Source organism: Panicum virgatum, chromosome 3N (assembly GCF_016808335.1).
Source record: "Panicum virgatum strain AP13 chromosome 3N, P.virgatum_v5, whole genome shotgun sequence".
NCBI lineage: Eukaryota > Viridiplantae > Streptophyta > Magnoliopsida > Poales > Poaceae > Panicum > Panicum virgatum.
This window is the reverse complement of record NC_053147.1, coordinates 2,343,391-2,370,849: the sequence shown is the minus strand read 5'-3', so window position 1 is coordinate 2,370,849 and position 27,459 is coordinate 2,343,391. Positions and strand designations below refer to the sequence as shown.

The window sequence follows — 27,459 nt, the reverse complement described above, 5'->3', positions numbered from 1 at the left end:
CTGATTGTTGAGATACTGCAAATCCACTAATCCAACAATTTCAGTCCATTTTCCTACTTTTTCTTTTTCACTTTCACTTAGGCCCGGGCCAAGTCAGTGGGGGACAAAACACCACCGTCTGTTCCTAAAAAAAAACCCCTTAGCGCCCCGGGACGGGAGTGGGGGACGGCCCTACGCAGACAGCAGCAACACCGGCTTATTGGATTTGTTGTGAGCGCTGGTCCTATGGGTCCAATAGAAGTAAGTAGATGGGCTTAAATGAATAGCCATCGCTGTTAAGAACAACCGATGCCTTAAAGCAAACCAAAATGCGCAACAGCTTTCGCGCTAGTTGCTCCATCCGTTGCTTGTTTGGTTTCGACAAATGATATCTATGAAAAAAATCACCCATACTTTCACAGCTTAGGCATTTAACCCCATTAACCGCTCGGGCATCGACCCAGGAAGAATTTTTTCTAGGCTTTTTAATAATCTATGATTAACCTCTTTTTATAATACTCCCTACGGGGCTATTTTGCCGAGTTCCTTAGAGAGAGTTGTCCCGCGCCCCTAGGTATTCTCTACCTACCCACCTGTGTCGGTTTCGGGTACAGGTACCCCAAAATCCCTACTTACTTGACTGGTTTCCGGGTCTCAGAAACGGCGGCTGGCGTGACGAGGAGGAGGGAGGGGGCGCCGGAGGATGAGGAGGAGGGAGGGGGCACGGCCGCCGGGAGGACGAGGAGGGAGGGGGCGCCGGGAGTGTGGCAGAACCGCCCAAATTAATCCGGCTCAAGTGCGCTAACCATCACCCTAAAGGTACTCCCGGCTAACACGCACTTCAAACGGAGTAATCCGGCAGTGCTGTCGGGTAAAGTCCCGAAGAATCCACCTGAGCGTCAATCGAACCCAAAGCTGTAACGGCCCAGGTTTTTAAATAGCCAATTTAGGGAATTAGAACCAAATCATGCATCATATGCTTGAATTGCTTGAAAAAGAATCTTTTTGTAAATATAAAAGGTTATATGTGTAATTATGATTTTATGCAAGGTCCTTTCTGCAGTTATGTTTGATTTGGGTGTGCAATTATAGCTTTTGTGGAGGGTGTTTTTGCAAAATTCAGTGCATTTATTGCTTGGCAGCAAAATTTGCTTTTAAGTGTAAGTTTAAAGTGAATTTGCTTTGAAAAAGACAAAATTCCTGGAATTCAAAATCCCTCTTATGTTTTAAAAATTTGCTCTTGAATCTTTGATCAAATAAATTTTTGCACAACATCAAAGTTGTAGATCTTGAAACATTGAACAACTTTCATGTTGGGCACTTTTTCATTTGAGCCCTTTATTAAAAGTTATCACTGGTTTACATTCAGGTCCTTGGAATTTTTGGATATTGCAAACAGGCCCCCTTTCTCCTTTCTCCCTGCTCCCCTGCTTCCCGCGCCGCTGAACCGCGCCGCGCCGCCGCCGCCTCCCCGGCCAACTCCAACTTCGCCTTTGCTTCGCGCTGGCACCCACGCGTCACCCCGGAGCCGCCCCACCGCCCTCCTTCCTCGCGCTGGAGCCTCCCCGGCCGTGCCACGCACCCCCGCCGCTTCTAGAGCCGCCAAGGCGGCCGCCACCGCGACGCCGTCGTGGAGCGCTTGCTGCAGAGCCCCGGCCCTCGATTCCTCGCGCGCAGCCGCACTACAAGTACCCCAGAAAGCTTCTCCACTCGCCTTTTCGCTTACTCCCCACTCCCACACTCCAGAACACGCCGCCGCTCCGCCCCGAACGCCGGCGAGCCCCGGCCGCCGTCGAACCCCCTCCTCCGCCCTTCCCCGCCCTCAATCGACCCCACCAGTAGCCTTGCCTTGACCTCGCGCAGCTCTCAGGCCTAATCCCGCCCTCAGACCTCCACCGGAGCCCCCTCGCCGTCGTAGCCGAGCTTCGCCGCTGCTCTGGCCGCCGCGGACAGCCCGCTACGGGCTAACCCGACCCCGATTTCGGGCACCTTCTGGTGCGCCTGGAGCCGCTCTACCTCCCTAGCCCCATGCCCCCCTTTACGCCTCATCGGAGCGCCGCCTCCGCCATCTCCGACCACCACCGCCCGCCGGAGCACGCGGACCCGCCGCCATAGGCCACCCCGAGCCATCCCGAAGCCACCTAGAGGTGCGCCGTGGTCCCCTCTAGCTCCCTGACCTCTCCCTTCTCGCCGCCGACGCCTCCCTTCGCCGGTAAAGGCCGGTCAAACCCCGCGCCCCTCTCTGACCTCGGCAAGGACCTCCCTGCTAGAATTCAAGAAATGCCAGGGGATTATTTGAATAGCTCAAGACACATTTGAATAGTGCTCTAGGGACTTCCTTGTGATATTTTTCAGTGATCTTTGAAATTCAATATCAATTCGTAGAAAATTCGTAAAATAGAAAATCTTGTTGTTTTGGAATACTCTTGAAGTGCTCTATACAGTAGAACCATAATATGTTAGGCTTTAGTTGCAAGTTTTTGCTGTAGAATTTGATTTGTGTTACTAGTGCTTAAATAATAGTTGATTTTATCTTTTTCTTAACTACTGTTTGAAAGTTTGTATTGCAGTGAAACTTTTATGGTAGTTTGTTCTTATAACACTAGTTTTTCTATAAAAATTTCATGATCAGTTCTCTGGTGTATCTGTTTAATTGATTTAATCCTTGTTTAGTAGACTTTATTTATGGTAAATAGTTTCTCTTCGTAATAAATCATGAAAATATTTCTGCATGTTCTTCTTGAGTATCTTAGCTTGTCCATGACGTTTGAGAATGAGTTCATGAATATAACAGGATCTAAAAATGAATCTTGCTAAACTGATATCTGTTTTGTTTATTTTCTCAGAATTAATTCAGTGTAGATAAAATCATGAAAAATTCACAGTAGCTAATTAATCCCTGTTTAGATCTACTGTTAAATTTTGAGCTTCTTATTTGCTCTAGTTTGATCTGTATAATTTAAGATTGCTCTAGGTGTTATCTGAATGAATGAATTGTTGTGAGTAATTTGCTACATGTCTTGGCATGGTTTTTACAGGATAGCTTAATCTGTTCATATTCTATTTAGGGTAATTTTTGCTAAATTTATTTCTATTTGTGCTTTGAGTTGTTTAATTATTAGCAAACCATGACTTATTTGGAATAGGAAATCACCCATACTTGTTTATGAAGTTAGTAAACTTCATTTGTGCTGTTGATCTTGATGCCTTGTGTAGTTAAATTTGTTATTTAACTACTCTATAAACGATTGCCCATGTGTGTTTTTAATGTTGTTCTTGCATTACATATAGATACGACTACTTTGTCGGACGGGACGTACGAGCTGATTCCGGAATCTGACGGAGGTGATCTCGAAGCTCAAGTAAACACTGCTGAACTAACTGAAGCCCCGGACCAAAGTTCGGAAGAGCCTAGGGCTGAAATAGTTAGCAACTACCGAGAAGGCAAGCCCCGGACATAACCCATATTTCAAATCATTATCATTTACTGTATTACTTACTTGTGCATTTACAGTACTTAGGATTTGAATTGAAACCCTAGATGCATGATCATAGGAACCTATGTACTGAACACTAGACTTGAGTTCGACTACTTGCTAAGCTTATAGGACCGGTAAAAGTCGAGTGATTGCCTGTCACTCACGAGCTTTATAGGAATTGCCTGTTTACTTTCTGTTATCAATATAAGGACGACGGACGGGGTTGTGATCGATATCATGACTTTATGTGAGACCCCGTCTGTGTTGATGAACTTGCTAAGGTCGCGGTGTGTGGTAGTGCTGGTTAAGTTTTTGAAAGTACTAGCCACATGCTGTAAATATGGTACGCGGCAAGCCTAGTAGCCATTTGGACCGGGGAGTGGATATACCTCCCACTCTCTCTTAGGGATAGGTTTTATTTTTATGTTGCGCAACCCTACGACTTCAAGGGACAAGGTTCGGCCTTGGAGCCCTGTAGTCGGGGAGAGTGGCACTATCCATGAGCCGGAAAGAAAGGTCAACGGTTGTTTGGGAATGACCCGACGGTGTTCCAGACGTGTGTGCTAGGTTATCCTTGCAAGGTTGAATTTCGATTCAGAATCGTCCGCCTCTCACGATGAAATGAGACTGCTTGATCAATTTGCCACACAGAGTAATAAGAGCAACAATATTATGATCAATCTTGTTGTTTGCTTAGAAGTTCTACCATGATTGGATAGTAGTTGCTTACATAGAATGGTTAATCAACTAGAATCTTGAGAGCTAAAACTTGAAAGTAAGGATCTACTCTTTATTGCTTTTCAGCAAAGGAAAACCAGAGCCTCACAAAACTTTGCATAGTCTAGTTAAGGTGGGCTACTTATACCCGTTGACGGTTAAGTCTTGCTGAGTATTAGAATACTCAGCCTTGCTGTTGAAACCCTTTTTCAGGTATGAGTTTTGAGGATCAGATCGCTAGCTTGACCTATCCTTGCTCGTTGCCTCCTGGCTGGTCCGTAGAGTGGGATACGTCTTCGACCGGCAATGACTATGACGAGTGATACCATGCTTGGGCTAGCCTGGTATCCTTTTTACGACGTGTTGTAGCCGTCGTGTTTTATCTTCCGCTGTTTAAACTTTGAAGCTTTACACTTATGGCTTGTATAACTATTTTACTTAAGTTGGCTTTGTAATAATGGTTTGAACTGGTTTGTAATCATTACTATGCCTGTGTTGTAAAATTGTGGTTGTAATATCTCTAGACTCGCCTTCGTGCGGGGTATGCTTGTTCGATCCGAGAACCGGTGGTTGTATCGGGACGTTACCTGACAGACCAAGAATTGTTCCGTTTGAAGTGCGTTTGAGCTGATGTTGCCTTTATGGTGATGGCCTGCGCACTTGAGCCGGGATAATTTAGGCGGTTCTGCCACAAAAGCTTACTTGCAACTCACACGAAGGTGAGTCCAGAGAGTACAACATTTCACAAATATATTACAGAGTCTTAACATAATTATTACAAACCAAGTTTGGAATCTTAGAAAAGTACTTGAAATTCCAAATTAAAGTAGTTCAGAGTTCAACTGTAGCGGAAAATAAAGCGAGTTCTAAACGACGATACAAGATGTCATGATGAAGCTCGTACATGACATCACTCGGCATTGCCATCGTTGGCCGGAGTCATATCCCACTCCACCGACCAACCAGGAGGTAAGTACATGGCCAAGTTAGGCTAGCTATCTGATCTTCAAACGTATCACTTGAAAACAAAGTTGAGCCACAAGCAAGGCTGAGTATACTAATACTCAGTAAGGCTTACCCGACTATGGGTATACTTAGCCCACTACCTAGACATGCAAGACTTTTGGCTGGAGGGGTTTGTTTCTCCGAAAAGCAACTAAGAGTGAATCCTTAATTTCAAATTTTAGCTAAAAAAAATTCTAGTTCGATTGACCATTCTAAGTGAGCATCTATCCAATGTCGAGGTTGGAAAAGTAGGATAAAGCTAGGGCGTCCTCAAATGACATGGAGACGAGAGAAGAACAGCATGTCGAGGTTGGAAAAGTAGGATAAAGAGAAAAGATAAAGAGATAAAATATGTGTTTTTGATAGGTTCGATTGGGTTGTATCCTCAATCGACCGTGATCCTTTATATTTATAGGGTGGGGAAGACTTACCCCGCAAGAAATCCTGTTTACAGATCTAAATATATTAAGAACTCTAATTACAGTCGGATTCCTCATAGACCGGTCAGAACGGTCGGACCCACCGGTCAGACCGGTCGGGCTCCTGCCGGATCAGTTACAGCGCCAGACCGGTCAGACCAGTTGATGCCAATTTTGACTATCAACATATGCCCCCCTATTTTTTGGTAAAGCTTGCTTGCCAAAAAATATTCTTCTGAATCAAAATTATCTAAGGGCGACGATTAGCAATGCATCGGGCATATATTATCTTTAAACATGCTAAAATAGCCGAAATAAGAGAACTAGCAAATGTAACAATTTCGAGCTTAAGATCAGCAAACTATTTCGGCTTTTTATTCCTTAGCATGTTCAATAACAAAAGTTTTGAGACAGCCAATGCGATCGATTATACAAATCATAGCTCCTTGGTGAAGTATAAAACTAATAGTCATAATATGGCAGCCAAAGATTATGATCAAATTATGGATTAAACACACCTGAATATACAGTCCATGGTGCGTGCATCGACGGCATAAATGATGATGTCCAATAAGATGACCGATGATGCTTTCTTGATCTTGGTGGTGAAGAACTCCTTCGTTTGCCTTCCAATTGATTGCTTTGTTTTTGCGCAGATATCTTCTTGTATTTATCCAGAAGCTCCTCAAATGTCAGTTTGGTTCTATTTTTGCACCACCAGACTTCTTAGGTTCAGACCGGTGTAACGAACAGATCAGACCGGTCCTGTCAGAACCGATATGGTTGCTCTTATCTTGCCCCCCGGCCGAACTTGAACATTGTTCGACTACATTGTTTGAGTCAGGATCATCATTGGGGACAATTTTACTAATTGAGCTATCCGATTGCTCTTCAACAACCGGCTTTTCTTTATCTAGTGTCAAATCTAAAATTTTTTTAATCATTCATCTTTTTTGACACGATAAACTTTCTTGATTACCTTGCATTTTTTTCTGTATAGACCGATCTTTTTCATCAAAACGGTCATTAATGGTAGGTGATAGTTTACTAATTACCGGCTCCCTATAGGTAATATAATCTGGATACAAATATCTAGGAAGAGACGGCATACATAAATTATAATACCATGACGGATAAAAACAAGGCATGTTATAATAAGATCTGAATGGCATATGTATAGACGATCTATGTGATGAAACTGGCATTGAATTAGGAAAATTATTCGGCTGTCAATTCCGATCATGGAATTGTTGTCTTGGAGTAGATCTTAAGTGTTTTGGATGTTTTGACCGACTAGCATCATTATTTTGTTTTTTGGATTTAGCCGGAAGATCTCCAAAAACAGGCTTCGGCTTCTCCTTTTGATGCTTGTTACAGCCTTTGGATTTAACGGTTTTCCAAACACCAATCTCGAATTTTTTGGGCTTAACCATCTTAGGTTTTGATTTTTTTTTTGAAAAACCCTAGATGAGCCGGTTAGACCAGTCTTCGAACCGGTCAAACCGGTTGCAGTGCAACCAGCATCTTTGCCTTTATTTTCTTGCCCCCCGAGCGTTGAAGTACTAGATTTAGTCTCTGTGCTCTGGCTAGGGGATTTTGGTTCAACAATTTTGGCTTGGGACGGCCGAATTGTATCTTGACAAGCAACATCAGGCAATTTTTTGCAAGAATTATTAGTTGGTTTTTCAATAGCCGACTTTTGAATAATAGGAACTGGAATTGAACTATCTTCTTGATCAATCAAATACTGGACAAGATCAGATAGAGCATCGGATAAAGTATCTGAAGATTGTACCTCTTTTAATAGATCAATCATGGATGGTGGCTTCCACTCCTTTATCTTGATGACGCCTCGTTCTTTTTTACGATAACAGGATAGAAGCAACCTTTCATCCGCTTGATCGCACTCTCGCCGATACTCTTGAAGTAGTTCGTCATGTGACGATATATTGCTAGGGTTTGACGGATCGGTCATCATAGCCTGATTCTCGTCCCCAGCGGAATCGCAAATTTGTGTTGACGCCTTTTACGGGCCAACACACGATCGCGCTAGGTCGCGCGGCGCGAGGAAGGGCTCCTTACAGCGCCTCCTGCGTGGAACGGTCAGACCGGTTATCTGAACCGGTCAGACCGGTCGCCGTGTAGAACGACGACGATCCGACGAACGCTCGCCCGGGAGGGATCCCGTCGGGGCAAGCACGCGTAGGATTGCCCTAGACTCGGCAGGCCAGGTAGGGCGTCCTCAAACACCATGAAGACAAGAGAAGAACAACATGTTGAGGTTGGAAAAGTAGGATAAAGAAAAAAGGTAAAGAGATAAAAAGATGTGTTTTTGATAGGTTCGATTGGGTTGTATCCTCAATCGGCCGTGACCCTTTATATTTATAGGGTGGGGAAGACTTACTCTGCAAAAAATTTTGTTTATAGATCTAAATCTATTAAGAACTCTAATTATAGTCGGATTCCTCCTAGACCGGTCAGACCGGTCGGGCTGCTGCCGGATCAGCTACAGCTCCAGACCGGTCAGACCGCTTAGTCAGACCGGTTGATGTCAATTTTGACTGTCAACAGAGATGTAAGCTGACGGAGAAAAACAAATTGTTTTTTTATTTTATTTTATTTTTTGCACTTTTTTTGGATCCTACAAAATATCCCTAACCTAATTCAAGAATAATCCAACACATAGGTTGAGCTATAAATCCTCATATCAACAAAAGATTCTCAAATAGGTTTGGTGATTAAAAGGATGACAGGTGGGACCTGCATATGGCTGTTGCTAAGTGTGTGAAATTGGGATCCATACCATTATTATCATTTTTTCTCTAAATTCTTCTAACCAACATTTAAAGAAAAATCTCTCTACCAAGTGAAAAATTATGCTGGACCCAACCAAACATCAGATAGGTTGAACCCAATCTGATGACCAAAAAATATCGTGGTGGACCCATCTGGCCGCTACGATCTCTAACCTCCCTGAGGGCCCGGGGGAGGGTGAGGGGAGGCCCCGTCTCCATCGACAAGTTAAGTTACCCGGATACGGATACGCGTATCGGTATCGAGGCCGATATGGATACGCCGATACGGCACTCTCCCAAAAAACTCTGATACGTGGATACGTTTCAATTTTTTTAATAAAATTAAATAAAGACAATGCATATCAAAGTTGACAACAATAAGAAATCGATGTTCAACATAGAGATAGCAGTCAATACAAATACATAACAGGTGCTTCATGGTTCGATGTTTAACATAGGTAAATAGTTTATAGCAGTCAATACAAATACATAACAGGCGCTTCATGGTTTAATTTTTCTTGACAGCTTGGAGTTCAATGCTTCATAGTTTATTCTTCTACATCCTCAACAGGTGCTTCATTCTCTTCCAGGCTGACAATCTCAAGACCAAAGGACACAGCTTGCAATTCAGGCTCATCAAGGGAGAGTTCAGCCACTTCAAGAAGACCTACACCAGCCATAGTGTCAAAAGAATCTCCTCCCACATCCCACATTCTTGTCTCTCCTGTCTTGTATGCATCTGTTTTTCTTGACATATGCCTCAGATTTGAGTGCACAAATACCAAATCTTCAGCCCTCTCTGGAGTTAAGGCATTTCTTTTGACACTATGTATGAAGCTATATGTACTCCAATTGCGTTCACAGCAAGAAGATGATGCTGGTTGGTTAATCAAGTAGCACTAGCATTGCTCGATGTAGCCATCTACGGTCTACAGAACTACAGAAGAAAGCAAGAACATGCCTGAGGTAGTGAGGTCTAGATCTGGGAGGAGAAAATCAGAGAGGGAAAAGGTGGGAAGAAGAAATCAATCCTAAGGCTAGAGGACGACGGGAATGGGAAACTCACCGGAGATTGTAGCCGACAGTCCTCCTCGCCGGCGGGCGGCGGCTCGTCGCCGGCGACGGCGAGCGGCGGCGCTCGTACGCTGCGGGCGGGCGGGCGCTTGCGTGCTAGCTGCTTCCGTCGAGTGCTGGCTGCTCCGTGAGTGCTGGCTGCTGGCTGCCGTGACGGGCTAGGCCAGCACTTGATGAGTGCTTCGTGGGCTGTTTAGGTGGGCTGGGCCGTATCCAAAAATGTCCAGATACGTGTCCGGCCCGCGTATCCGTTTATTTGCCATTTATTTTTATCCCAATACTCCGCGGACATGTATCGGCGCCGTATCCGCGGCGTATCCGTGTCCGGCGCGTATCGGACACGCGATACGTGGCCTGTGCGGCATGTCCGTGTCCGGGTAACAGAGTCGACAAGGAGGAGAAGGCAGTCCCATCTCGCACGTTGTGCGGTGGGCCGTTCCGCCGGGGTCGGGATGGGATTGATGGGTTTGCGTCGTTGAGGCCGAGGCATTTCTTGTTTGGTGAAGCGGAAGTTTTGGTCGGCGTCAGAAATCACAAGTAACATATGGTACGAGCTCTCTCTCTCTCTCTCTCTCCTGATGCAAGGGATGTGGCCGGAATGAGTTTACCTGCCAAAGTGCCTGGGTTCCAGTCTTCCGGATGTATGCGCGAGCCCGACCGGTCGGTCGAGCGCAGTGATCATTGCTGTTCTTCATCTGGACACCCACATTGCTCCACAGGATTGCAGCATTACTACTGTCAGGAGTTAATTTGTTGTTGTGCACCGTTAGTTTGGTTTTGGTGCTCTGGTACTATTCTATCTGGATGGAATCTGTCTTCGAGGCACTGCAATCCATTCTAACAAATTTTCTAGTGTTTGCAACTGTAAAAATGATAGCCTGAATAGTTGGATGCGGCGCCTCCTTTCTTTCATGACCTCAGAAACACAAAACCAAATTGTTGTTTGATCAGCATATATAGTTAGGTTTCCAATCTTATTTAGATGTGTGTATGGAAATACCCATGTGTGTGTGTGTGTGTGTGTACAGGGATGGAGCTAGGGAAATGCTGATAGGGGCCTTGACACTCTCGGCATACACCCTTGCTTCTTGATGTTGACTATATAAATATAGTGTACCAAAGATTGTTTTGCCCCCCTTAAACACAATGGCGTTGGTTAGCTCCCCGGGAGAGATTCCTGCCTCCGTCCCTGGCATAAGTATGGTGATCTGAGTGTGTGACGCACTGGCATGGGTGTATGTGGCAGTGAGTATGGCGTGTCACAATTATAGGATTTCATAGTTGTCATTGGCTTTTCAGGTGCAATGAGTTGGAATTACTTGTAAGAAAAGTATATTGGTAGTCATATAGAACAACAACATAGCCTTTCGTCCCAAGCAAGTTAGGGTAGGCTAGAGATGAAATCACAAAATAAACCATGATATATTGGTAGTCATATAAATATAGCAAAACTTTATCCTCACCAGATGCGACTGCACTAACCACCTCGTTGCCCTTGTTGCTTGCCTCTCTGCCGAATTTGCCTGGCACCTACCTCATTGCCCAAGTCGCCTGCTGAATGCTGATTGCCACCTCCTCCCACCTTGTCACGCCCGTCCTGCTACACAGTTGCTGCTTGTCTACCAAATTGAACAATGTTCCTTGCACAAGCTATTAGCAAACACCAGATCACAATATGACAATATTGCTATGCAGTTTGGTGACCTTATCATGGAATACCTTCTACATATGATAATTTCTTAAGAAACCTTTCTGCAATTTTATGCAGAGAACTGTGTGTGAAGTGTGCGGGGATATTGGATTTGAACACCTCATGGTATGTTGCAGTGACTGCAAAGGATCTTCTACACACCGGTATGCTTTCTTTTCTCCCTAATGATTCTTATTGTATTAAATATGTGAAAATACTTGGCTACACCTTCTTCAAATCTAGCTGTCTGTTATGCTCGTTATTGGGCACGGCCTAAACTAATTTTGTTTCCTTATAAAAAAATCATCACAAATTACACCATGTATGCTATCTTTCATAGTTCAATTATGATTTCAAGAGAGAATTGACTGTTATCATTTCTTATCATGATTCGTGATTCTGTAGATACTGTTCGGACAAAGTTCTTTTTGATGGAGCATTAGCAGACTGCTGGTTCTGTTATGACTGCCAACAAAAGCATGGTGAAGATCCTTGCAGCGGATCTATAGATAAGGTGTCTAGTGAAAAGAAGCCAGGTTATGCTCATTTTTGTGATTTAGAGAACCAGCCAATTACCAAAAGATCAGGGTCAGCAAGGGATGATGCAGCGGCAGGGAGAAACGGAAAAAGCAATCCATACATGAAAAAAATTAAGTCTCTCAGAAAAATATATTCTCCAGAAAAGAATTCTCCATGGAAGAAAAGCACTGAAAAGAAGTCCAGTGTGCGACCAATGGGCAACTGCACCAATAGAAAAGGGCGCAATGCTACAAGTATTGGGCGTACAAGTGAAAAGGTATTACCTTGTGAAACTATTGGGACTGAGTCAGCTAAGAGCAACAATGGTGAGAACTCGCAGATCAACAATGAAGACTACTCTGTTCACCCATGGAACAATGTTAAGCAGCCTTACCCTGTGATTGTGAATTGCTTGGGTTTTAAATTAGGAGATATTGATCTCTTGAAAATGAGGAGAGGTCGCAAACCGAAGATCTCCCAATCAGTAACAGCACCACTCAAAGGATTTGCTGTCATGGAGAAGAATTCTATTTTAGGATCAAAGAATCGAAAGCCTTCAAGTCCCACATCTGGGCGTGGAAACTCAGCTAATGAGAAAAGTGGAGACAAATTGAATTGTATGGACAGTGGTGCAGACTCCTCTTTCAAGCCCAGAGATCATGATGATCTGACAGATCACCCTGATCCACTTGGATGCAAGAATACAAAAGTTAATTCTGTAGAGGATAATAGAAATTCAGGTGGTGAACATCAAAACACATATCAGGCAGCGTCGTTACCGTTACCGACGAATAACAAGTGTCAAGTGCATGGTGGTAATAGAAATGTCATAGATTACGTGGCGCTAGAAAGAGAAGATGAAGAGATCAGGCCCCAACAGGATTGTAGGGTTAGCACTGAGTTGCAACAGAGAATCATCACTGCGAATGTAACACAGCCTTCCAGTCTGGAAAATGGTGTTGCGGACAAAGTCACACTGCATTCATCAAACATGGGTGTGTTGCCCGAACGAAACAACTGCACGCCATCTGAGCACATTGAAAATGAAAATCAAATGGAATATCAGAGCGAGAAATCAAAGCTATTGGATCCGGCAAAATCTATTCTTGCAAACACTGCTACAGAAGAGGAAATTTCCAATCCTGTTCAAAACTTTGGCAAGAAAAAACCAAGGAAACGAAGAAAACTCATTCTGCTGAATGATGATGACAATGAAGAGAAGAATGTAGATGTGCAGTTGGAAAATGTTAGTCCTCGATCTCTTAAGAATGATGGACCAATGATGAAGCATAGAGTCGCCAATGAGTATCATGTGGAAGCAGCTGCACTGACGGGAGACTTCAGGAATCAAAATCCCAATAATGGTAGACCTGTGAAGAAACAAAGAGGGTACATAAATTTCAACAAAGATGAAGATGCTGTTGTCGGTGCTGCAAATTCAGATTTTGCTCTGGATGATGTTACAAACTATGCTCTAAATGATGGCACAAACATGGCATTAGAAAATGTTGTTGCAAATGATCATTGCCTACAATCTAGAATGATATCAAATTCAGAATCTACTGATCTGTATATTTACTCACAACCTGCTGATGAACCTATTAGGAGGTATGCTGGGTGCTCTTTTCCTTTTGAGTAACAAAGTAACACTCTTTGTATAAAATGGTGACGTATTCATTTCTTTGTCAATAGTGTAGTCTTGATGGTAAACAGTGACGTGTCTGTTAAGATGGATGTACACTTATCAAATAAAGCATGTCAGAAAGTGTGGGAATTTTCAAAGTCATTGCAACAGGTACTTGAAGTAGAGAAGGTCCCTTCGTTGCAAGTTCGGCCAAAGAGATGGAGGTCTTCAGGACCTACTCATGACTGCATCGGATTGTTTTTCTTCCCACATAGTTTTAGGTATGTTTGCCTTTTTCTCATTACTTCTTTTTCTTCTACTTGTTGGATTCTGAAGTACTAATTGTGTTAATGCATTTCAGGCCAGACGAAGTATCAAACAAACTCATGAGGGAAATAATAGAGAGTGATAGTGCGTTAAAATCTACAGTTGGTGTTGCTGATCTATTGATCTTCCCCTCTACCATATTGCCAGAACAAAATCACTGTAAGTTGTTCAGTTTGAGAATTCATTTTCCCCTTTCTTATTTCTTTCTGTGCAACACAGGCAAACACTTGGTTGATACACAGGCAATTTTTTTGTTGTTGTCTGATATAGGATCTTTCTTGTGAACCAGAGTTGTTTTTTATATGTAGCCTAGTTCTGTAATTTATCACCACTTACCAGTTTCTGATCAAATCTTGTTCTTCAGTGTACCAGGGGAAGCACTACCTTTGGGGAACGTTCGAACGAAGGAAAGACATGTCTGACAAAGGTGTTGTAGCTAGAGAACAAGATGGTTCAACATGTGCTGAAGAGGAATGTAGACAACAAGAACATAAATTTTTCGACCAACAAGATGGTTCAAGGGAACTACAGGAACAACACAAGCCTTCAGACCAAGACACTACTGTTGTGAATCATGTAGAGAGTCAGCAGCTGGTGGTGAAGTTCGATTCTGAGGCACAAATGGAGGCTATGAAGATTCCCATAGTGGGATCAAACAGCTCAATGCATTCTGAACAAACGAACCAGCATGAAGGCATCACCTCTTCACCGGAATTTAATGCCCCAAATGCCGCCCAACCATCTGCTGAGGGTGATCACAGACAATCCTGCTCTGGCTCAGATCCTCCCACCACGAAACTGTTTGGCATCCTCATTGCTGAGACACCAAGAGCTCGGCTATTGTTCCAAGAGATGGCTAGTGAAGGCACACTAGTATTCCCCGTGCAGGAAGAGACTGTGATTGCTGATTATACCAGCACATGCAGCATTGCTGGAATTGGATCTGGACTGAACCCTGACTATCAGCATCTGCTTGAGCGTTCTCAACCCTTTGATTTCATTTCGACAGGCCTCAATGAGCCTCCTCAGGCTGATGTGGTGGCTTCTGATGGCTGTCTGGAGCTGTTCCCCGTTCGGAAGGAGCAGATTGGATGGGCTCCCGGGGCAGAAGCCAGGAGCATGGAAGTAGACCTTGAGCTGAGCCTTTCCGTGCCCTCGCAGCCGACCCCCGTGTTTCAGGTCTAAAGAAGCTTTGATCCAGAGTTTTTTGGGAATGTTACAAGGTTCATTGATATTATAGTGGTTTCCATAGGTCACATATGACTGCTTTCTTTTGCCAATGCAAGTTTTGTAGTGCAGGCTTTCTTTTGCGTAGTGGGTAAGGCTATCTACGAGAAGTTTTGGATTGGACATTGAGTATGATTTTCTATTCATAAATCGTAGGTACATGTTTGGTTAATTTCTGTGATGTTTGGCCTTTTGGTAGTGCTGACCCAAAAGGAAAAGTTTTGCTAAGGTGAGTTTGGGGGAAAAAGTGGACGGTAGTTTGATCACAAGAACCACTAATGGTGTTTTAGTATATGCTTTGGTAGTGGATTCTGTTAAATCATCAGCTTTTGGCAATGAAGACCACAAGGACTTTGTTTTATGACACTGGAGGCTAGCTCGTCCTACTACTCATTTGTTGCTCGGAGCCTCGGACCTATCTCCAACTCATTTGTTGTTGGATGGCTATGCAATGCTTGGAATCATGGTGGTTGAACTTTCATGCAGTCCTGTAACAACATTGCTGTGTGCTCTTGTCTGTAGTGGCTTTCAGGACAAATTTTTCTGCCACCTTGTATCACTTCATCTGTCATCAGTAACATGCGAGCCTACATATGGCACCTGAATGCTCTGGAGGTTTTGTGTATGATACCTGAATGAATGATTTGGAGCATCACCACACATTCTCTTCTTGCTTGGGTGAAATTGAATCGCGCTGATGGAAATTTGACAGATAAAATGAAATTTAATTAACGTGCTAAAGGCGACGTGTTCACGCGCCGTGTTTGACAACCGGATCAGAAACCACGGCCGGGGGATGTCGAGTGATGAACGCCGGGGGATCTCGATGGATGGAAACTGTTGACAGAATCTGAAACAGAAGCACGGGCTGACCGCTGACGGGCAGGAAGGAGCATGGCCAGCGGCGTCTGAACGGCCGGAGAGGAAGGCGAGTGCCAGCCCAGCTCAGCTCAGCGGCGTCTTACCTTTTATTAAGGATTGTAGATGCAATAAGTTTAAGGGCAGTAATACCGTCGAGAACGTGCATGGAGGGTGGAGCATCGGAATGGAATGTTGTGTTCAGAAGGGCAGTATGTTCAGTTAACCACAGCAAGAACTCGGTCCAACGGAGGAACCCAGCTGTCCAGCACCCAAAGACCATGTCACGTTTCCTGCTAGAGCCGTGACAACCCACGCAGCAAGGGGTGCCAGCCACCACAGAAACTGAAACCGCGAGGCACAACCCACACAGCAAGGGCTGCCAGCCACCAAAGAAACTGAAACCGCGAGGCCCGACCTCCGATGTGTGAGGTCGTGCTCACACCGTGGTAACTGAAGTTGACTGCGAATTCGAAATTCGAAGGGAACGGAATGGGCGAACTCCGTTCAGGCGGCAAACGGAGGCGTAGGCCGCGCCTGCTGGGTTTCCAACTCTCTCCATCCACGTTTCCGCCGTTCCGTTCCCACCTGCTGGCTGCGCTCTCCCACCGTCCCACGGCAAAAGGCACAGGACCGAGCATATAAACGGAGGCAGCTTGGGGTTTGGGGCTTTGGCGTTTCGCTTCGCTCCTTTCTCCCTCCTCACGCTCCGGTGGGGTTTTCGCCCGCCTCACACCGCCGCCACGGCCGGGTCTGGGGCTTCCGGCGCCCAGGACCCTAGCACGCTCTGTCGGTGCGCGGTGGGGGATTGCTGAGAGGAGTGGTTGGTCCTCTGCGCCTCCACTTCGGATTCCTCGGCCGGCGTAGAGGGGATCAGACGCCTAAGGTACCATACAGCCCCCATCGCCGTTCTTCCGCTTCGTAGGATTGTGCTGCTCGGATGAGTACCTATTGTTGTGAGTTGTGACTGTGCCGCCTGGGATTGTGTATGAGCGCCTTCCATGTTTGTTTGATGGATTGATGTTTGGTGTGGTCGGGTCGATGCTTGCCCGTAAATTTGCTACCTTTATCTAGAAATTCGTAGAGATTTGTCGGCTGGTTTCTGTGGCTGTCTGGTTCCAGTTTTTGGGTGGCGTTCGGCTGTGGCTGTGTGCAGTCATTGAAGATTGGAATTTTGCCACGATCGGATGACCATGATTCGGGTTCTTGAGGGGCAAGTGGAATTGAAAGTCTCGTTTGTGACTTGATCGTAGAGTTCCTTATGCCGTGGGTTCAATTTGGTAATTTTTCTTCTTTTTCCTAAAATGCCAATTTTATGGCAATCTGGTGATTGCGACTTTGATTCTTTAGGGGCAAGACGAATTGGAAGCCTAGTTTTTTTTTATCGAGTCAAGTACTGTGGTTGCTGGCATCGTACAGATTGATTTCGAGCAGAGAAGGGGACGATTTTAAGGATATTGATGCGTGTAACTGCACGGATACGGATACGGATACGTGTATCGGTATCGGAAGGATACGGATACGCGTATACGGCAATTTTTTAAAAAACCCGATACGCGGATATGTTTACTATTTAAAAAATAAAATAAAAATAATAATAATGCAGCGCCACAAAGTATTTCCTCCACCAATAATAATAATGGCTTCTCCAGAATGGAGCCAATTCATATTAGTACCTAGGTATTTCATAAGAAATATGGCACCAACATATCAACTACTAACTGCGGGTCCCACATATCATACACTTCATTTTTTATTCACCCACTCCCCCACCCGTCGCACTCCACTCTCTCTCTCTCTCTCCTTCCTTCACTCTCCCCAGGACGGCGGCGGCGCTCCTCCGGCCTCCCTCGCCGGCACCGGGCTAGACGGCGGCAGGCGCGGCAGGTGCGGCGGGCGGCCACCGGATCTGGTCGACGGCGGGGGCGCGGTGGCCCTCCTCCCTCGTCGTGCTGGATCCCCCTCCCTCCTCCCTGCTCCCTCCCTCGGCGGCCATGGCGGCCGCGGCGCGGGGCGGAGGCGCGGTTCGTGGTGTAGCGGAGGCGCGGGATGGCCCTTCTCCCTCCTCTTCCCTCGATTTGGGGCGGCGGACGGCCCTGCTCCCTCCTCCCTCGATTTGGGGCGGCGGCGGCCGGAGCCCCTCTCTGGCTCTCTCTCCCCGGCGGGCGACCTCGGCGTGCGACGAGCTCGGCGGCCTCGACGGTCTCGGCGGGCGGCGAGCTCGGCTCGGCTCCGGTGCCCCGCACCTCCATCCTCCCTCCCCCTCCCGCGGCGGCGGATCTCGAGCTCGCGCGCTCCTCTCTCTGCTCTCCGATACGGCAACAGATACGTATCCAAACCTGAGTTTCAAGGCCCATTGCGGCCCAGTACGCCGATACGCGATGGATACGTATCCCCGGAGTATCCCTGGCGTATCCGTATCCGATACGTATCGGATACGGGATACGTGGTCTCCTGGACGTATCGGGGGTAATGGAGTGTAACTATATATATAATCCCAGCGGATGATTTGAATGCCTGCTCAGGCACGTTCGTGAAAATTTGAATGCCTGCTATGCAGTACTCTTGTGGTTGCTTGAAGCAGGATTTCCTGCAGGCTGCTGTAGCATGTAAGCTGTGTTTCTCCCGCCAAATCTGTGGTTCATGGGATGTTAGGATCGTGGGTACGGTGCTTTATACCATATGAGATCATCCGTAGGTGGCATATTGCATTATGCCATGTGCGGCCGATATATATAGCATTTAAGTTTAAAAAGATGGCACCTTGATGCACTTCCAGTTCTAGAGTTTCGTTTCATTTCACTTCATTCCATTCCATTTGGATGGTTTGAACGAGTTAATAGAAGCCTAGAGGGTAGCACATGTTTATGCTTTTGTGTTGTTATTCATGTCACTTGTTACCTTCAAAAATTGGTAACTGGATGGATCACTTATTTTATGAGCGCCTTGTCAAGCAAAGCTTGGCCTTTTATAAAACATTTTTAGAGGAGGCTAAAAAACTTATTTTTATATTGTTATTTTCCATATATAGTATTCACGTCAACCTTGTTTTTTTTTCTAACACATTGGTTTAGAGGATATTCGCTATTGTTAGTTCCATCTTCCTCCAAACTTTTGTTCATGTGCCCTCTTCGTATCTTTTCTTCGTTGAGGCACTATGGGTGCTTTGGCATTATTCCATTCTTGCAATTAGTGTTGACATAAACTGTAATCTTGCCATGGGACGAGTGAGGAGATGGGGCATGATGTGCTGGCCCAAGGACGAAGTCGGCGGCCCAAGCATGGCATGATGGCGGCCTGTCCCGCTTAGCCCCACGGCCCGTTCTTGACCGGAAGCATAGACACATTGTTCACATTTCACATATCATAATTCATCAATGCATATTGCATTGGAAAGAATAAAATTCCATCGAACAGGCGAATCTATTCATCTTTCAAGATAGAAACATATGCATCCAAGATAGAAATTAGAGATGGAAAGGACAAGAGTTTGCCGTTCATCTTCATGAAAGCCGTCTGTAGGTGGGTCCACCTTGCCACCATAGCCAAGCAAGAGGTTGGATCCCGCAGGAGGACGCTCCACGTCGTAGGAGCGCGATAGGGCGCACTTTGCCGCCGTCAATGAATAGGATCTCAAGGCGGGATCCGACCCGAATGTGGCAAGGACTGGGGCCTAATTTCACATTTGGGGAAATGTGGTGCTGCCTGAAACAAAAATGAGGTGGGGTGGGAAAGAGGGTGTTGTGTTTGGAGGGGGGGGGGGGTGAAATTAGGGAGAGCCAGGTGGTAGAGTTTGAGGGCTTATTTATGAGGGTTATTTAATTTATTGCCATCTTTCCGAATGGCACTCCTTCAATTGCCATCCTTAAAATGGCTTATATGTATTTGCCATCAGAATTGCCATTTTTGCTAACGTGGTGCTCCATGTCGTCGTGCCAGCGTGCACTAAGGATAGGAAATGACCTCTATACCCCGTTCTTCTTCCTCCCTCCTTCCTGCTAAAAAATGGAGGAGCCGTAGAAGAGGATGTCAGCACTGCTATCAGAGTCATCCATCCTTGCCGCGCCCGGGTCGTCACGGAATAGGGTTGGGGAGGTCGGTGCCATGGCGGCGCTCGTGAAGCTGCTCAACGAGGGGCAGGGGCGGACCTAGGATTCACCAAAGACTAGGGCCATTACATTAGACATCAGCTATTTGTGCTTGGCTATAGAAAAAAAGTAGTATTCTATCCACTGTAATTAAGGGCTATGACTACGACCATAGCCCTATAGTGGCCCTAGTGCTGGGTCCGCCATTGATGAGGGGTGCGACGGCAGCATCGGCGGCAAGCGGGTAGGCGAGCTTGCGGCGGTGGTGATCAACCATGGGTGCGGTTGCGCAGAAGGCCGCCAGGAGCTGGTGGCGCACCCGGCGGGCCTGGCGGTTGTGGCGAAGGTGGCGACGTAGCTGTCCCCCATGGGCACCGAGAGCACAGTGCACGCGCTGCACGCGGTGGCCTGACACTCTGCGACCCCTGCGGTGCTGCAGGAGATACTGGCCGTTGGAGTGGTGGTGAGGCTGTAGTGAGGCTGCTGTACCTGGTGCAGGCTGGCGCCGCCAGCGAGCGGTCGAGAGAGAGGGCGAGGAAGATGTTCAAGTTGCACGCTAGGGTGTAGAGGGGCTCGCCATGCTTTGCGTCGCACCTGGCGTCGTCCTATGCTGATCCATATCGCATGACGTGGCTGAGCTGGTTCAGGTGGCCCTGCGCCGGGAACGGCACTGTCACGACAGCCACACCAGAGTCGAATTCCATGGCCGGGCTGCGGTTTCACTTGGGGAACAGAGGATAATAGCCGAGACATGGTGAGGTCAGGGAGCGTGCTCGTTTAGCAATCCTTTAATGATTCTTTATTCGAAAGATAAATCTTTACCAAACACTTCGTAGTTATGACATGGCCAGCTCGACAATCCATTGATATGTGACACCCAGCTCGACACTCCATTGATGTGTGACGAGCGGATTAAAGTGTATGTACATATGTGCGGATTTGTTTGTACCTGTAGATGTTATACTAGTCTTTATATATGTTCTCTTTGTAGATATTTCCTGGATGCAATCATTGTGAACAATGAATTTTGATTTGACCTCAAAGATGAATGATCAAAGCCAACCAGGCCGATCCAACTTTGGTCCGCGGTTGAAGTTGGTAGATCAATTGCCTTTGAGGAAATCAAAAGGTAGGTTTAGATCCAAGCCTATGTTGAAAATTGATAAGGATTGCCAGAACTATCAAGCAAATTTGAAATATATGAATATATGCAAGCGCAAGCGCAATGCGCATGATCAACGAGCAAACGTTGCGAAACAACTAACCAAAAAAAATCCTCCCAAAGATAGAGAAGTTGGGCCATGGAATGCTTTGGTACCAAAGAATTGCGAATCAAAGCATTCAAGGCAACTGACTACCTTAAGCCTAGAGAATAGCTTGAATCTTTCTCGAATGGATTTCAAGTGCTCCAAGACCTCTAGAGATCAAAATATAGCTTCGAAAAAAATGAAGATGGCGGCCCTTCCGAAGTCAAAGAATGACTCAAACGCCACATCGGGGTGTTTGGAGCAATCTCACCATATGGATAGTTCATTTCCAACTCAGTTGAAGGTGATAGCAGGTTTAGTTCACAATGCAAACAATGTTGAGACATCAAATCTAAACAATAGTGCCTTGGTTTCACGGTCCGAGGGTCGATCAAATCCTTATCAAGGAGAATACATCAAAGTTGGGATGGATGGCACAAAAAAATTGAATCATGTAAAGAAGAGAAGAGTTTCAAGAAAATCAAACACCCCAATGGCAAGTAGGTTTTTTGTTGTTGACAGCAATGGCTCAAACAAGGAGAAGGGAAGTCAACATGAAGTTATGACCAAAGAAAAGGGAATGATAGGCCGTACAAGTGAAGCCACTAGCAATGGTCATAAGCAGACAGGCACAACAAAGAAAAATGAAGTTCCGAATTCAAGCTCATTGTTGGTTGGCAAGAAACGCGTGCAAGGCTTCGGGGATAATTTCGGAGATAATGTTAAGAATCATTCTAGACTCCAAAGCAATAATGCATCATTCATGGAAGGTCGCAATTATGCAATAGTTTCTTCCAAACATATGCTTCCGAATGAGTTTACAAAAACAAACTTGAAGTTGCCTAATAGGAACAAACTTGTTGGAGGCAATGGGAAGACTAATGACAACAAGTGTAGGAGGAAACAACCATTGTTAGAAGAAATGCTTGATGCACATGGTGGTATTGGTAGTGATGGAGCCGTACAACATGATCTAACTTGTAGGTCAATGAAGAGGTGGAGATGCATTGAAGACAATGAAGATGAAGAAGATAGTGGCGGTGATCAATGTGCCATGGTTTTTGAACATGTCGAAGGTGTCCACCTGGAGAATTTGACTGCAGTGTCAATTATGAAGCAGAGAAGATGTACAGAAACAAATGAAGGCAAAGTTGATAGTGGTTATCAAAACCCATTTGACGTTGAAAATGATTGTGAAGGAGTTCAGCGATCGGGGACTTATAAGTCGAAGAAGAAACGGAGAAAATACATTGAAACAAGCGAATATGAAGATGAGATGTGTGACCAGCATCAAGTGTGTGTTGAAGGTGGTACCAATGAGTTGACACAAGCTGATATTTCAAAGCATTGTGTCCAGCAAAGCCATTGTTGCTCAAAGCCTATTGACAAACCTAGATGGAGGTGTAGTAAATGTTGTGGATTTTCTTTTTACATTCTGAAACATTATTGTATTCTTCTTATGCTAATTTTTTTTCTGTTTCATGTGAACAGTGGAATCTTTAAGATAGATGGTAAGGAATGCATATCATTGACTGGATATTTCTCAACCAAGTCATGTGAGAAAGTGCGGAAATTGTTATTGCCGCAGGTGGTTCAAGTGACAAAGGTTCCTAGATTGGCAGCATGGCCCAAGATATGGAAGGCATCAAAACCCACTGGTGACAGCATTGGATTGTATTTCTTCCCTCATGAAATGAGGTGCTTTTGCCTTTCTTTCCATTTCCGGTACTGTCGTTTCCATGTGAATAATTGTCTAATCATCTTGTATCTATTCCTAGGCATGATGAAGAACTAGATCAACTAGTTAAGGAAGTCATTAATAAAGATTTGGTCTTGCGAGCTGTTATTGATGAAGCCGAGATGCTGATATTCCCATCTGTTCTACTACCTGAACGACATCAGAGTATGTGTCTTGTTCCCTTGAAAATATGACCTCATCTTGCAATAGACAACATATCTGGTGCACCTGATTTCCTATTTCATCAACCAGATTCAAAAGTAGCACTGTATGCTGCTACTGAGAAATACTTTTAGCTCTTCCAAACCAACATTTGTTCAGAACAGGGCTGTTCTTTACATTGTACTGTTTATATAATTGCAGCATTGCAAACAAAACACTACCTATGGGCGGCATTCAAGGCAAAGGAGGATAAAGGTGCTGTACCTGTAGAACAGGAAGAAGACAAGGAAAAACATGTTTCAATCCAGCTAGCTGACGTACAATCTGAAGAGTCAGATCAAGAAACGATTTTGATGAAATGTGACAAACCGTTGGTGAACCAGCAGTTGCCTGCTAATATCATTCAAGAAGTTGAAACTTGCTGCATTCAAAGGCCAACCAACCTGCACCTTGGACGTGAAGCTCCTGAAGAAAAGAGACTGATGAGAGAATCATCTTATGGTTTCGGCACCAGTGCAGCTACTTCTGTTGCTACTGATGCCACCACAGTTGCTAATGCTGCTACCTTTCCCTCTGAAGCTACTTCGTTTGCTACTAATACATCTCCCGTTCCTGCAAATCATGGACCCATCAGTCCAAGCATGGAAGCTCTCCCGTGCAGCAGCAGTGTCTTCCATATTGTTGTCCGACAAACTCAGGATCCTGAGCCAAAAGTCCAGCAATTTATCCAGGATATGGAACGTGAAGGTTTACTGGTAGCTGTTATGCAGGGAGAGGTAATTGGTCCCGGCTAGTGGCCAAGCAATATCACAACCGCCATGCTGTAGCTGTAGGGAGTAGAGAGCACGCCATGATCAAGCTGCTCACTGGGGATAGCAGATCAGCCAAGGTCCCATGTCAGCATGAGCAGGCAAGGTGACTGGTGAAGCAGCTTGCAAATGTGCTTGGCTTTCTGGGGTGGAGGTAGTCAGTCAGGTAGTGTTCTTAGATACTAGCTTTTGTTTAGTTTATGGTAAGGTGCATGCTTAAAGGGCACCGCCTGTTTGTAAGGTTCAGATGCTTGTAGCGGAGAGCGTTGTTAGTCTAGTCGAATGTATGTTTGGTCGTGCAAATAATTTCTCTAGTGAGACATACCTGAGCACCTGTGTTCTGAATGCTTGCCATTTCCTTTAGAGAGAACCCGAGTTATGTCAAACCCATGATGATTTACCTTAATTGCAGCTGTGTCTGCATAGCATCTGGTTGCTTTCTCGTCTCTTATATTGCGTTTTTCGTTTCTGCATACAAAATGTTTGGCTGGTCTACTAGTGTTGGCTTGTAATTGCTACTTGAACATTACCGTTCTTGCCAAATACACTTATTATTTTAGTGTTATAGACACCATCTTACATGAAGGAATGAGAATAACAATAGGTTTGAAACTTTCTAAAACAATACACTTATTTTGAAACAAACATTGTGTTCGCTTGGCTTGTTAGCTAACCAGCCAACAGTACTTGTTGACACCAGAATTTGGTAATTCTATTGTCAATGAACTATGTTGGACACGAGCACTTGTTTCATTGGGCAAAGCAGATATGGGGGATGGCTAGCTACGTGTGGTCCATGCATGAAGGAAAGAGAAATTTATTAACTCCTGGCTGCTTACGTGGTGAGAGTGCAAGATGAGGTCACGCATACGTGCATAATTCCAGACACGAAACCTGTGTACACGGGAGTATTGGCCGGCGCTAATGCACATGATTATTTGGGCCGTCGTCGATTGGAAAAGGAAGGTATTTGCAGGTCAAGACATGTTATGGCCCAGGATGAGCAAGAAAAGGAGGCGTGACGGAGTTGGGCCTAATGATAGATCTACGTGTGGCCAAGCTAATTAGGGATTAGAATATAATTGTTATATCTGTACCTGTAAAAGAGTCTGGACTCTCCGTCCGCCGCCAAAGACCGTAGCATGTCCATGTATAAATACTGGGTGCACGGCAGATTGTAAACTTGCCACACGACCAATCAACAAACTCTATTTTTTTCCTTACAATTTACTTTTCTGTCGGTGGCTTCGCTATTTTCTTTTTCTGCGAGTTCTTTCGAGTTGATCAAGGACGCCTCACATTCGAGCGACTTGATCTGCTGGTAAGTTTTCGTTCACCGAGTAAATCTGAGCTTTAGCTTCCGGGCGCATCGCTGTTGCTTCGTTCAGATCTATTCAAAAGTTATCGAATTCATCTAGACTTTGATCTCTGGTGCATCGCTGTTTTCTCTTCTAGATTTATTCACAATTTACCCTGCTTAGCAATCTGTTTAATCGGCTATCAGTTCCTTTGTTGTAGCATTAGATCTTGAAAAGCTGATTAGATCGGTTGTAAGCTTAGCTTTGCTCAGATCCATACATTCGTGAGTTTGTGCATTGTTATCTGGCATGTGTCGGCTTTAGATATAGCCGTCTGTTGCTACCTATATCGGCAGCTTCTTGCCGATCTCCCGCAGACCGCTTTTAATACTTATTTATCCCGTTCGATCTGTCGTTTTCTGTATCGGCAGCTCCTTGCCGATACACTGCGTGAGGATTATTCGGAAATCCAGCCAATACACCCTCGAATTTAACGTTTACCCTGTTTTCTTGTCAATCAACAGGTCAGATTGACTGGCACGCTTGGTTTGCATTCTGAAGCTTGGCGAACAGTGCCTTCAGATTCCAGTGTGTTGATTTTTGCGTCAACACATCTTTTGGCACGCTCAGTGGGACATGACAGTGGAATTATCATCATGGATTTTCCAATGGATGCAACTAAGTTACAAGAGACGATTGATCAAGCTATGAAACAAGCAATGATCAACTGGACTAAAAGTCTGACAAGAACGGCGAATAATACAGTCAAAGGTGTGGATGCTGGTAAAACTGTTCATCAGTTTGATTGTCATACCTCACAGCCGATGGTTTTTCAACATCAAACATCGGCTCAGACAGACAATTATCAATATTATACATCGGCTCCGCAGCCGATGGCTTGTCTACAACCATGGTTAATAGTTCAACAGCCACAGCCTATGGTTCAGCAACTGCGGTCGATAGTTTATCGGTTACAATAGCCAACAAGCTATCAGCTACAGATGTTGACCCCTTCACTGATGACTTATCAATCACAACAGTCAGGTGGTTACCAACCACAGGCATCGGCTTATCAGCCGATGAGTATCAACGAAGGTTTATTTCCGTCCAGCATGGCCAAAGTGGACAACGAAGATAAATGTGTCGAGTCTGAAAATTTGAATTCCCGAATGATTGATAAATCAGGAGACATGGATTATAAAGTACAAAATTTGATTAACAAATTCAAAGACGAAGACCAATGCGGAGAAGAACATAGTTTTGAAAAGCCTCACGAAGAGGAAGCTTCAGCCGTTGAGAAGGAAGAGGCCGAAATTTGCTTGACTGAATGGGTAAAGAATATAAAGCTGACCTCATGCCCATACGTCAAAGAAGAACCTGAGAGGTCTGGATCAATGGAAATTGCTATGCTTGATGGAAGTCTGCCAAGAGTGGCCAATATTTTGTTCTTCCAGCCTGAAGTAGCCGATGAATGGATGGAGGTTGCAGAGGCAGGGAAGAAGATGGTTTCTTGGAATAATTACTGCCCACCTCCCAGAGATATTATTCAGGAATATCGGCTGCTTGGGATTTATTTTCCATAGAAGCCAGGTGATCAAGAATAAAAAATTATTGCTCAGAATTATTGGTTACTTGGAGATTATTTTCTCTGGGATCTAGGTGGATAACTGCATGCGGACATCTAAAATAAGATATATGCAAGAGTAAACAATGGATATCCAAAGCCTCAGTTCGAATAGCATTGGATAATATGGCCGATAGAGGTACAGCCGACAGGATGTATAAGCAGGTCATCGGCTCTTGTACAGTCAATATATGCTTATCGGCTCTTAGCCCCTGAAAAAAATTGTATTGGCTTATTAATCAGCCGGTGGAGCACTTTCACGTCGGTTAATTGTCTTTCCGATTATCTTATTGCAAAGGTCAGAGCAACTTTCAACAATAAATTTCCATCGGATGCTAGTATGCTGCATGCACATGAACGTGGATTAGCCCACCCATGTTGCTCAATCATTTGTTTGATTATGGGATTTATCGGCTAATGGTTAGTTGAACTTAATAGCCGATAGAGCAAACTGACGAGGATTTCTGGTAGCTTGTGGACCGGGCTGAAAGGCGCGAACATCACCACGGTGCCGTACGCCGCCGCCGTCAATCGTCCCTCTGGTGCTTCTGGGGCCGAAGCATTTCACCATGTCACCGACGACTTTTTCGCGCTCTCCGATGCCGGCACTATTACCAAGTTGAGTCCTTCAGCATGCTCGAGCACAAGTTAACGACTAATATGATTGGAATCCGATTCTATGCCATATATTGCGTATTGGAAGCTTGGCAACCGAAGAGTTCAGGCAACTATGTTTCATCAAGGGAAGACTCAGTCGGCTATATGACTATATAAACATTT

General features: G+C 45.1%; 2 protein-coding genes and 2 long non-coding RNA genes across 7 annotated transcripts; 3 read left to right on the top strand and 1 right to left on the bottom strand.

Moving 5' to 3' along the window:
• The first annotated feature begins 8,624 nt into the window (after positions 1-8,624).
• On the top strand, positions 8,625-9,283 carry LOC120663645. Its single transcript, XR_005670555.1, has 2 exons — positions 8,625-8,824; positions 8,891-9,283. It is a non-coding gene; the product is annotated as an uncharacterized LOC120663645 (long non-coding RNA).
• LOC120663644 lies at positions 8,813-9,815 on the bottom strand. The gene is made up of 2 exons (XR_005670554.1): positions 9,461-9,815; positions 8,813-9,331 (listed from the first exon to the last, which is right to left on the bottom strand). It is a non-coding gene; the product is annotated as an uncharacterized LOC120663644 (long non-coding RNA).
• Positions 9,816-9,860: 45 nt separating this feature from the next.
• Positions 9,861-15,027, top strand: LOC120663643. The gene is made up of 6 exons (XM_039942528.1): positions 9,861-10,015; positions 11,237-11,322; positions 11,564-13,285; positions 13,370-13,582; positions 13,663-13,787; positions 13,993-15,027. Exons 1-6 carry the CDS (start codon positions 10,013-10,015, stop codon positions 14,811-14,813), a joined length of 2,970 nt encoding a protein of 989 aa, XP_039798462.1. The 5' UTR covers positions 9,861-10,012; the 3' UTR covers positions 14,814-15,027.
• Positions 15,028-16,102: 1,075 nt separating this feature from the next.
• On the top strand, positions 16,103-24,143 carry LOC120663642. Of its 4 annotated transcripts, XM_039942526.1 has the most exons (5): positions 22,329-22,449; positions 22,540-22,559; positions 22,637-22,746; positions 22,827-22,951; positions 23,150-24,143. In XM_039942526.1, exons 2-5 carry the CDS (start codon positions 22,557-22,559, stop codon positions 23,740-23,742), a joined length of 831 nt encoding a protein of 276 aa, XP_039798460.1. In that variant the 5' UTR covers positions 22,329-22,449; positions 22,540-22,556; the 3' UTR covers positions 23,743-24,143. The 4 variants fall into 4 exon arrangements, 3 of the variants coding, with proteins under 3 accessions (XP_039798461.1, XP_039798459.1, XP_039798460.1); XM_039942527.1 differs by lacking the exons at positions 22,329-22,449; positions 22,540-22,559 and adding an exon at positions 16,103-16,599; XR_005670553.1 differs by lacking the exon at positions 23,150-24,143 and having other exon boundaries at positions 17,549-22,449; positions 22,827-22,858.
• Positions 24,144-27,459: the final 3,316 nt, after the last annotated feature.

Bases quoted from the DNA above. Each gene is read 5' to 3' on its own strand.
- LOC120663643 (XM_039942528.1), top strand. The intron at 11,323-11,563 runs GTATGCTTTCTT...GTGATTCTGTAG, and splicing joins AAAGGATCTTCTACACACCG to ATACTGTTCGGACAAAGTTC. The intron at 13,286-13,369 runs GTATGCTGGGTG...CTTTGTCAATAG, and splicing joins GCTGATGAACCTATTAGGAG to TGTAGTCTTGATGGTAAACA.
- LOC120663642 (XM_039942525.1), top strand. From the start codon at position 20,822: ATGAATTTTGATTTGACCTCAAAGATGAATGATCAAAGCCAACCAGGC. The intron at 22,450-22,539 runs GTGTAGTAAATG...TCATGTGAACAG, and splicing joins ATTGACAAACCTAGATGGAG to TGGAATCTTTAAGATAGATG. The intron at 22,952-23,149 runs GTATGTGTCTTG...ATATAATTGCAG, and splicing joins ACTACCTGAACGACATCAGA to CATTGCAAACAAAACACTAC.